The sequence below is a fragment of the Ptychodera flava genome, assembly GCF_041260155.1.
Source record: "Ptychodera flava strain L36383 chromosome 23 unlocalized genomic scaffold, AS_Pfla_20210202 Scaffold_24__1_contigs__length_23054250_pilon, whole genome shotgun sequence".
Classification (NCBI taxonomy): domain Eukaryota; kingdom Metazoa; phylum Hemichordata; class Enteropneusta; family Ptychoderidae; genus Ptychodera; species Ptychodera flava.
Window position 1 is genome coordinate 890521 of NW_027248278.1, and position 12441 is coordinate 902961.

The following is a 12441-nucleotide window of genomic DNA, read 5'->3' on the forward strand; positions in this document are numbered from 1 at the left end:
TTCTCTTGTGTCTCTCCTATTTCGTACAAACCTATCCGGAATTTGGCAGCTCACGCCAGGTTTTCCCAGCGATTGAATGCGTCACGTTTGAGTCTGCGCAGTAGTGAGTTAGTTTCTGCCGGATTCACCGACTTGGACTTCTTGCAAAGTACAGGCGGTGAGATGGATTGTGTACACAGTGACGTAGAGCAAATACAAAATGATTGACAGCCCCCGCCGTTATTCTGGCCAATAAGAAGAACGCATGCTAATAAACCTCTGCATGCATTAAAAAGTTTGTTGTCATCTCCGTGCAAAGCTAGACATCGAGTACGTTTTATATCTGGGCGAATAATGGCATCAAGTTCGTACATCAACCTCGTTTTAGTACTGATCGGTCGACCATCGCTAATCATGCGAGATTACCAAAGAAAGCTTGTTGAGAGTTACATTGAGGGAAAAGATGTGTTAGTCTGCGCACCAACCGGCAGCGGAAAATCACTGACATACGAAGTCGCCCCACATTGTTTTGATTTCCATGGCTTTGGGCACGTAAGAGAACAGGCTACAACTGTAAGGACGGTGTCTTTTTCCATGAATAACCGGCGACGATTTTCGCATTTTGCAACATTGACCCCACAAACAACACAGATATTTTCACTCATTTTCGGTGATACAACAGAGGTCGTGCCGACTTTTGTGGGAGTGATCGCACTCGACATTTTGACAACAACGCCATGTGAGTTTTATGCACGTCTCGTTTGGGTCAATTGGTAACTCCTCCCAATGTGTAAAATTTAGTGATGTCATCTTATGAATAATATATGAGTACAGAAAAACGTCATCTCATGAATAATTTATAGCAACGCAGATCGTGCAAGAAAGCCAAGTCTGTGATTCCGGGTGAAACTCCGCTGTATAGCGTTCACCCTACTCATGGCATCCACTCACACGCGCGTTTCACATGAAAGCAAAATACAAATCATTGCGTTCACTCCACTCAAACATTCACAAATCACAGACTTGAACCAAGTCTACTTCGTAACTTGTACACTGTGTAAATTTTGTTACAATATACGAATAAATAATTTCAAAGGTATTTATATCGTCTGCTCATATATTTTTGTCACTGACTTGCCTAAATATGGCTAAACTTGTTTAAAGGACCTGCATGAAAGTTTGTCTTTCTTGGGAGCATCTTTACTATCAATATGATTTGTGTCAAAAACTTACAACGAAAAGGATCACAAACTTTCTAAGTCACTACGAATCATAAAGTGTGGTGTGTGCACCTTCGCTGTCGTGTATTTTCAGAAGTGTAGTCGGATTTTTGTGGCTCATTTATGGCTATACTCGGCATAATTCAGTACATCGGTATTAAACCTTGTCAACAAGAAACTTGTCATATAGTGGTTAATTCATAAAAGTCGTGATGCAGTCGATCAAGCCGCACTCTTCAGTAGCAGAGATGACATGAAATTGAAAGCACCGGGCGTACTGGACCGTGAACGATAAAAGATGTCCGTGGTGAGATGTCGGTCCCAACACAAACAAATTTTCAAGGCGTTCATGCGTTTATTTAATCCAAAGCCTGATTACTGGTCTATATTTTTACTTACATCATGTGATTATAACTTTCAAACCAATAATTTGCCAAGACTCGGCAGCAAAATTGGCTCCCTTTACTGAGCAAAAAATACCCTTTGAACAAATGCTGGGTCAAGGGACCCCAAAACTATATACTGTAGAAACGAGGACGATTAAAAGCTTATCCGTAAAGTTCGGCCCAAGGTTTACTGCCCAAGTTTGGAACAAGATTTGGAAGTTTAAGCTTTTATAAAGGTTAGTTGTCTAAGGTTCAACAAAGGTATGCAAGAATAAGCTTCAGCAAATCTTGGGCGAACCAGTCTTAAATTAAGGTCGGTACGCTCACCATTGTACTGAGCTTCGGCGCCAAGCTTCATATAAGCTTTGACTGAGGTTGGACTAAGGTATTGCACAATCGCTTGTGTAGGTGTGAAATACATCTACCTACCTTCCTCTGCATTTTGAAGCCATTCTACAAATTTCTGCATCTGTTGTAGGAATACACTCTTTCCTTTGGCCAAATGTGCATCTTTGTACCATTTTATGATGATGTCTTCAGACAACACATCAGCTAGAAAACAAATGATACATTAGATGAAACTCTTAAAGCAATGTCAATCACAGCCAGATTAACACAAACTATAACTTATCAATGTGAGTTGCGTCAAAGCAAGACTTTCAGTGCCCTGCTCACAATGTGACATTATTGTGATGGTGAAAATACTCAAACATTTGGTTTTATGTGGCAGGCCAGAGTGAGTGTACATACAACATTTAAAAGCTTCTATGGACCTTAGCTTGTAATGATCAAAATGTCAAGTGCATTTGAACACATTTTGATGCATTGTCCATCAAATACCAAGGTGAAGTATGTAATGGTTAACAACTGTTGTAATGGACACACAAACAGGTGTTCAACATCATGTAGCCTGGTATATCAAAATTGATGATACAATATTCCATACGGAATACCAAGGTGAAGATGTCCTCTTCTGATATTGTATTTATGCAGGAAATTAATGTAAACAATATTTGGTATTCATTAAGCAGTAATATTTAAGAAAACAACTTTTTATTGACTTGGCGGTCTTTGGTTGTGTGTCAATAAAATATCAACAAAATATAAAATTTTGACACACAGTGACTGGCATTTTCACTAAGTTTACACTTTTTGGTTTATCATACTTTTTGCCAATGATAACTTCACTCAAACTAATTCCCATTTACAATTAAGCATACACCTACACCAAACACAAAGGTGTAATGTGCAGCGGTTCTCAAGTTTTTGTAATTCAGCCAGAGAATTCAAAAATACCGTCAAGGACAGTGAGCTCACATTTGGTTTGAATTGGTCCATTCAAGAAATATTTAAACCAGAAAAACAAGAATGACATAAGTAAATAAGGTCTGAAACTTTAGGTACCGGAGGTCAACTTTAGCAACATGCATAGCACAGGAATGTTAACGCAGTCCCTCTTAGTTCGAGCAGTTCTGCTAATATGTAACAGTTCATGAACAATGACAGGAAATAACTCATAAGCTGTTTCAATTACTGCCACCACTCCTACACATAATAGGTACACTACATACAAATAGGTTAGAGATCATAGAAGCTCTGACTCAGATGTGTAGGCTGTTTCAGTTACTACCACCACTCCTGCACATTTGCAGGATTTCCCCTTTTTCTTACCTCATATGCATATTTTTGGCACTGACATGTTCATTTGAACAATGTCATATCTCAACCCCTGGGTCTACCTGTACACCAAATACTAAGATGGTAGGTGTGGCGGTTTGGGAGCTTTTGCATGTACATCCGCACATACATACATATATACATACAGATGCCACTGACTCACCATATAACCTCTTTTTGGTATTTATATACATACCAAATATGAGCTAAAAATGAGATGTTTGGCAATATTTTGGATGAAAAAATTGTCACAAAAATTAAATATTCCATGTTTTGTCACAATTTGAACATATCACACTAAGCTTACCCCTGGGAACATGCATACCAAGTTTCAAAACAATTGGAAAATCAATTTCAAACGGAATGATTTCTTGACTGAAAATGGGAAAAATGCCCCCCAAAATACAATATATAAACATTGAACTGAGGCCAAACCTAGAATCATGCTTATGAAATTTCAAAGCAATCCAACCAGAACTTTTGGAGAGAATGATTTTTTGACCAAAATGGGAAAATAGCCCCAAAGCCCTCTATTTATTTGACCACCCTATCATGACAAACTATTATGAGCAATTTCTTTTAGATAACATAAATGGTGGTTCAGAATATATCAAAGTTGGGATTCAGGAAAGTTGCCTTTACATGTTTTAATCCAAGATGGTAAGCATTTCACTATGAACTGTCAAAAAAAGTTGAACTTTCTGATAATTCTACACTAAAATTATTTTGCTTTGATGATTTCCTAGTTAATTCAATTATTTAAAATCATATTAATTATTTTTTTCTGGGTGAATTGATAGGGTTTATACAGTACAAGAATTACATACAATGTAAGTCAAATTTTGACCAAAAATGACAAAAAAATTCCTTAAAAATACACATTTGCATATTTCATCACAATTTGAACAAATCTAAGTTGGGTTATCCCTAGGGACCTGTATACCAGATAACAAAGCTGTCTGAACAGCGGTTATGAAGAAGATTTTTTACCAAAGACACCTTTTTTGGCATTAATTTGCCTATTTTCAACAATATCAAAAAATTAAAAAAAATAGTTTCTCAAAATCATATTTTTCATCTACACAACAAATATCAAATCACTAAGTACTGCAGTTCTCAAGATATTTGAGTGGATGGACGCCTCACAAACGGACATACATACATACATACATACATACATACATACATACATACATACATACATACATACATACATACAGACTGACGCCGGACTGATACCCATCCCAATAGCTTCTATAGACTATAGTCTATAGTAGCTAAAAAATGAAAAAACGTCATGGGCCTCTTTTGTTTTTGGCCGTACTAATTTCGGGACAAACTTTTGCGATCGTCAGATTCATTTGGCTTTGAATTTAACGTGAAAGTACAACAAAATCGGGCCTCATTTTTTTTGTTTGGCCGAACCATGGAGCTAGAAATGGACTAATTTCGCAAGACAAACTGTTTCTATTGTCGGATTCATTTTGCTTTGAGTTTACCGTAACGTGCGGCGGTCGGAGTAAAGACCACAGCAAGAGTAATCGTGGTACACGTAAGCTATGCGAAATTCTCGAAATCTGATTTCCGTTTTTATTTGCAATATATACCTATATTAATATTGCCTTTTACTGTAATTCCAATGACATGGTTTCTCTTGCCAGTCCGCCCTTTTCTTCCTATTATATTGATCATGAATCCCTAACACACAGACTCGTTCGTACCAGACTAGGAACACTACAAACATATAGCACCCGGCCAAACTCATGCTCACGTCCGCTCCATCATCACGCACCAGGTCACATGAGCTCATGGCGTATCCTTAAACTTGCCAACAAACCACAGATCAAAACGCATTGACCATGCTTGCGGACATGTGAAAAACAAGCGACCTAGCGGCCGATATAGCTCCGCTGTGTTTATGTAGAGAGTAACTATTTTTGACACATGTTGATGAAGAAGGTGGAAATCTTTGATAGCTCAATGCAATGGCCAGAAAAAAGTGGCTAAAATAAGCTGCAAAAATACACAATTTCATCATACTTTGAATATATCACATCGGATCATCCCTAAGAACATGTCAACCAAAGCTATCCGATGAGTAGTTTTTTAAGACTGAAACTTTCAGACCAAAAATGGCAACATTGCCCTAAAAATACAAAATTACAGATTTCATCAGAAATTCAATATATATTACTTAGCTCATCTGTAGAAACATGTATACCAAATTTCAAAGCTATCAGAACAGTGCTTTTTGAGAAACACACTTTTTGACCAAAAATGGCAAAAATTGCCCCAAAGTTACAAAATTGCAGCTTTCATCATAAATTCAATAAATATCATTAAGTTCATCTGTAGGAACCTGTATACCAAATTTCAAAGCTATCAGATGAGTAGTTCTGGAAATACACATTTTTTGACCAAAAATGGAAAAAATTAACCCAAAATTACAAAATTGCAGATTTCATCATAATTTCAATAAATATCATTAAGTTCATCTGTAGGAACCTGTATACCAAATTTCAAAGCTATCAGATGAGCAGTTTTGGAAATACACATTTTTTGACCAAAAATGGCAAAAATTGCCCCAAAAATACAAAATTACAGATTTCATCAGAAATTCAATACATATTACTAAGTTCAACTAGAGGAACCTGTATACCAAATTTCAAAACTATCAGACCAGTACTTTTGAAAAAATTATTTTTTGACCAAAAATGGCAAAAATTGCCTTAAAAATGCAAATTTGCATATTTCTGCACAATTTGAACAAATCTAAAATAGATCATCCCTAGGGACATATGTACCACATATCAAAGCTATCTGACTTGTAGTTTTGAAGAAGAAGATTTTTAAAGATTTTTTTGCCAAAAATGACAAAAATTGCCTTAAAAATACAAATATGCAAATTTCACCACGATTTGAACAAATCTGACTGAAGTCACTCTCAGTAAACTGCATATCAAATTTAAAAGCAATCGGACAAGCGGTTTCAGAGAAGAAGATTTTTTTACCAAAAACACCAAAAAATGCCCCAAAAATACAAATATACAAATATCACCACAATTTGAAGAAACTTAAGTGAGGTCACCCCAAGTGAACTGCATATAAAATTTCAAAGCAATTGGACTTGCGGTTTCAGAGGAGAAGGCAATTGTTGACGGACGACGGAGGAAAATCAACCTATTTGATAAGCTCCGCGTCGCTGACAGCGGAGCTAAAAAGGGTTGCTGAGCTTTTAATCACAAAACGTTAAGTTATTTACCATAAATGCCAGTATGTATTTGCAAAACTAGCTTGTATCATACAGCATGCAATACGATGTATCACAAAGTGATGTTTGTACTCTCGTTCATTTCACTCGTACAACCGCTTACTCCTGCCTTTCATGCTTGTTCTATTATGTATATTTCATTCACTACAAAACAAAATAGTAAAATAAAATGTGCATGAAATTAACAAAATGAAAACCGATAGTGCCTTCAGATAGCTGCATATGTTTGCAACATTTTGTTGCCAATTTTTTTCAACGTCAACAAATGTTTAATTACCATATCAATCACTCTTGACACCGTCCTGAGATTTTGTCCGGTAGTTGCTGTCTAAAGCCGACAGAGTCAGGTGGCTGAGGTGTGGTGTAACTAATTACCATTGACAAATATTCATAAAGTTTGGTGTAAGCTTAAACTTGCCAACAAACCACAGATCAAAACGCATCTAGTCATCTCTGATGTCTGAGTAGAGCAAATCCACTCTATTTCCGATCATTACCCATTGTTTTTCTCGATGGATACTGCTGTGACTCGCAAGACGGCATTTAGACGTATTAACACAAGAAGTTTGAAATCTTTCTCTGCAGAAATCTTCGCATCCAAACTTTCATCTGCCCTTTCCCAATGCAATCAGATGGTTGAAGCCGTCGACGTAACAGCCAAGCTAAATTTAATTAACACCATCATTTGTGACACATTTGACCGTAATGTTCCTCAGCGAATACGAGTTGTTCCAAATCGCCAAACCGTCCCATGGATCACGACTTCAATCATCGAAGCGAGGAAAGCTAGGATGAAAGCTGAGTAAACCTGGAGAAAGTCATGATTAGAAATTCATCGTCAGATTTATAGAGAACTTCGAACAAAGTTTGTACAATTGGTTAAAACCGCCAAGAAATGTCACTTTGCTAGCCTGGTTGAAAACTGCTCCGGTGATCAGAAGAAGCTCTTCCAGATAGTTACCAGTCTATTTGGACAACATTCAAACTCATCCACGTTGCCTGACTATAATGACTCTGTTGAACTGGCTGATCGGTTTGCTCGGTTCTTCATAAACCGTGTACAATCGCTCATCCTTGATATTGCTTCAACGATGTTTTGTATACCTCCTTTTGTTTCAGGACCTGGATGTCGTCTGGATTCATTTCAGCTCACTACTGTTGATGAGGTTGATGAGATTATTCGCTCATCACCCTCATCCTCCTGCTGTCTTGATCCTATTCCCACCAGGATCCTGAAGGATAAGCATGTCCTTACTATTCTTTTACCATTGATTACAGATATTTTTAATAACTCATTACAGTCTGGCTTTGTACCATCTGATTTCAAAGATGCAGTCGCAAAACCTCCTTTGAAGAAACCTTCACTGGATCATAACACTCTTAAGAATTATCGTCCGATTTCAAATCTCCCATTCCTATCAAAGGTTCTCGAACAAATTGTCGCTCGTAGACTTAAAGCTCATATTGTCTCAAATTCTTTAGATGAACCCTTACAATCGGCTTATAAACAAGGACACTGTACTCTATTAAAGGTCACTAATGATATTTTATGTGCACTTGATTCTAAGCAGGATGCATTTTTAGTTATGTTAGATCTTTCTGCTGCCTTTGATACGGTTAATCATGAAATTTTGTTAGAGCGTTTGCACCATCGTTTCGGTGTCTCTGATAATGCTTTGATGTGGTTTAAGTCATATCTTTCCGATCGAAGACAAGCCGTAATTATAAATTCTACCCAGTCGCCCTATTATCCTCTGGAAACAGGTGTACCGCAAGGGTCAGTCCTTGGCCCAATTTTACTTAATGTTTACACATCCCCCTAGGCGTCGTAGTTGCTCGTCATGGTTGTAAATATCATTTTTATGCCGATGACTCAAATCTGTACATGTCTTTTTGACGTGAAAATTACCATGTCACTTTAAGTAATCTTGAACCCTGTGTCTCAGATGTCAGAGCCTGGATGTCCTCAAACTTTCTACGTCTTAATGATGATAAAGCAGAATTTGTTATTTTCTCTAAGAATGTTGACTTTTATTCAAGTCTTGAGCAAAGTCTTCGTATAGGTGATGCGCTGATTTCAACCCAATGTCAAGCAAAGAGCCTAGGCGTCATTCTCGATTCCAGTCTCACTATGAAATCTCATGTCAGTCATATTTGTCACTCTTCCATGTTCCATATTCGACGCATTGCCCTCATTCGTAAGTACCTATCCAGATCTGCCACTGAACAACTTATCCATTCGCTTGTCTCCTCACGTATCGATTCTTGTAATTCTTTGCTGTATGGCTTACCACTGTATTTGATTAATCGCATTCAGCATGTTCAAAATGTAGCAGCCAGAGTTATAACTCGGTCAAAGCGTTCTGATCATATAACACCATTTCTGCAGGAATTACATTGGCTACCTGTACACCAGCGTACCATTTACAAGATTTTAATTATTACTTTTAAATCTTTATATTGTGCTGGCCCACAATATTTGAGAGATTTAACAAGTTTTTATGTACCTAGGCGCAAACTTCGTTCTGCTAACGATTTTAAACTGAATACATTCATGACCAAGACAAAAAGGTATGGTGATAGGGTGTTCTGTTCTGCAGCCCCATTTTTATGGAACGAGCTTCCAGTGAATATTCGTTCTTGTAATAATATTAATACTTTTAAACGTATGCTTAAGACACACCTTTTTAAGTTGGCTTTCTCTATTGATTAGACTTTTTTATGATTTTGCTTGTTTTTAACTTTCTAGATCAATTATATTTTTATTAGTTATCCATTTTCTTATTGTAATGTATCTTTCAGCGGCTGTGATCACTTTTTTCTGTGGAGTTTGTCACTTTACAAATAAATTATTATTATTATTATTATTATTAAGTTTAATTAGCTAATAAGGAGTACAACACAGGCGTGAACAGGCGGCCCGAGGCCCCATGCAGAGCGTCCTGGTCTCGCTCAGCAAGCTGGGCTGTTTGATTTTGACAAGGTCCCTAAATTGGGATCATGCTTGTTTCTGGGTATGATCACGATGTGTATGTGCAGGAAATGCTACTGTTTTCTCTTATTTTTCCGTTTATTATTCAGCCTGTTAAAACATATAGGTATGTTCCAAATCAGGGAGCAGTGATACTTCTATACACGTCTTTCAGATAGCTCATGAAAGAACTGAGGTTTGAAAATAGAATCATGAAAATAATGCATAAACTTCATAGCTATTGGGGCTTTCAGTATAACCTCTGAGCCATGATACATGTATTCAGGAGATGATACAGAGCTGATATGTGTGGCTGCCCATCCGTCCATCCATCCATCCATCCACCCATCACTCTATCAATCCACCCATCCACACACAGACAGATGACATTAAAGTCAGGATTCACCTACAATGGTCCTTCCTATTGTCATATTTATAGCAAATGGGAAGACAACGCACATTTTAGATTTTATGTTTTTCATTTGTCTGCAATTAAGTTTGACATGTCACTTCTATACTTTACACAGATCTTGATTTGTATCTTGTGTTGCATTGTACTGAACTAGCAGAATATGTAATGCATAATCAATGATAATTAGAATGAGAGAGAGAGAGAGAGAGAGAGAGAGAGAGAGAGAGAGTGTTCACGATTTTTGATGATGTAATTTTTCACGTACCTTTGTAGAACAGTATGATAATCTTCTGAAAACACTTCATGAAATTCATGTTATCATAGCAGTACTCCTGTGAAGAGATAAAAAAAATTATGAAATCAATATAAGTGCTTATGAGAGACAACTCTGAGGTAAATTGTTGCGTAGAGTTTGTATTTATTATCATGACATGGATGACAAGAATAGTTACATAGCAACATAATTTATCAAAGCACAAGCCTGAATGGCCATGCTTTATCATCTACTTTCAGTCTAACACAAATTCAAACAAAAAGGCTACTGGTCCTCTGTAGTCTGCCGTTCTCCTATTGGCTGTAACTCTCCTGTAGGCTGTTAGCCTGCTGTCAGCTTGAAGTAACTGAGATCAGCAGCAATGTCAAGCAAACTAAAACGTCGTTTTCCAATACACAAACTTTTGAAAGTTCTCCTGTATGCTATAGATGTTGTTTTCAATTGTGAAGTATTAAAGGGACAAAGTCGGCCATTTTTCATGAATTTTGTTTGATGCAAGATACTACTTATATTGTTTGACATGTTGAAAGATTCTGATTGAATGCTGACTATGCATATATTCGACCCCGGTTTTAGACAAATTAAATGAAACATCGTGAAAATGAATTAATGGTCATGACCATTAATTCATTTTCACGATGGTTTCATGTATTGTGTTTAAAACCTGGGTCGAATATATGCATGGTTAACCATTCATTCAGTGTCTTTCAACTTGTCAAACAATATAAGTAGTATCTCACATCAAACAAAATTCATGAAAAATGGCCGACTTTGTCCCTGTAAGTATACGGACAAAGCAACTGCGATATCAGTGTTCTCCCCAGGCCGTTTCACAGGATCGGCCCCGATCCTTTATTTTTTTCACCCGATCCTTTATTTTTTCGCCCGATCCTTTATTTTTCATGCCGATCCTGTTTCATGTCCGCTGATTCTCTTTAAATGTGGCTGAAGACCTATTGTTTCTCGGCGGCGATTTTGTCACTTTTATTTCAGCGAGCGTATCAAGTGTGAAACTGTTCTAATGTGGCGATAACATGAAGTGCCAGATGATTAAAAGGTTTATTCCATCGCCAAAATATGTGAAATGGTTAAACTGTTCTCCTTTCATGTCGATGCTTTAGGTGTTTTACACACAATGAGGCAGGGTTATCGGGTGCAAAGCACCCAAAGTCGCGCTTGTCTGTGAGGAGAATAAATTGGCCGGCCGTATTGCAAATGAACATCGGCTAAGACGGATGAAACTTTTAAATTCAAAAAGCATGCAATGTGTTACGCTGCCGATCGTACAGACAACGGCCATTTTATACAACGGACATGGAGTATACTCAACGAAAGGCTCGGTGTTGCATCTTTGCCAGCGGGCACTCAGTCAAAGCATGGAGGTAGTTCGATGGTCAAAGCATATACTATAGGCAACTGGTTGAACTGCCGTTGCCACCAATGTCTCGCACTGGTAAGAATCCGAAGGTCAGGAAAAGTGATTTCGATCAGAAGTGGCTGAAATCGTACGATTGATTGAGACAAAAATCAGATGCAAAATGTATGGTACTGCCGCGTGTTCAGATTGTTGCATGTCCGAGTTAGCAATTTCGAGATCTGTGTACGTCAACATGACGTTGAAGTCATGTGTGTCACCTCATGTCACGCATTCGTAACTTGCATGGATTTGTTCGATTGACTTTGAGAAACAGTTGCACTTGATCCAGTTTCAAAACCCATGACCCGTTTTACAATATTCAAGGCACCATGAAATGAAATAAAAAGGAACTACATGAGCTAAAATAATCATTCGTGTGATCATCTGAATACAGCAGCTATGTACGTACGGTTAGGGTATACAGTATAGGTTCAAAGGTCGCGTGTGTTCAAGTGTGCTCCACACAATGCATGGCCGCAGCCGATGCCGTGCAGTTGTCGAAGTTTCGTACGTTTGTCGAAGTAGAAGTCGATGCAATTTCAAATCTTGTTCTTGAAAATACCTGGTATCAATATTTTCGGGCTTCTCTTTATTATGAATTGAGTTTTAAAGTCAACATATTTCTCTGCAGGCATGCTCCTCTGACTCCGTATTGTAAGTGCAATATTCAGTCCCGTATGAACTCGTCCATGGACGTTTAAAAAGCGACCTAGCGGCCGATATAGCTCCGCTGTGTTTATGTTATACTTTTTTTGACAAAAAATGGCAAAAATTGCCTTAAAAATGCAAATTTGCATATTTCTGCACAATTTGAACAAATCTAAAATAGATCAT

General features: G+C 37.5%; 1 protein-coding gene across 1 annotated transcript in view; it reads right to left on the reverse strand.

The window, feature by feature from the left end:
• LOC139124760 (eIF5-mimic protein 2-like) overlaps positions 1 to 12441 on the reverse strand; it is a 99432-nt gene that overhangs the window by 11236 nt on the left and 75755 nt on the right. Inside the window, exons 13-14 of the mRNA XM_070690870.1 lie at positions 10182 to 10248; positions 2015 to 2137 (exon numbers count right to left, since the gene is read on the reverse strand). Coding sequence (XP_070546971.1) covers positions 2015 to 2137; positions 10182 to 10248 — 190 coding nt within the window. The remainder of the gene's footprint in view (positions 1 to 2014; positions 2138 to 10181; positions 10249 to 12441) is intronic.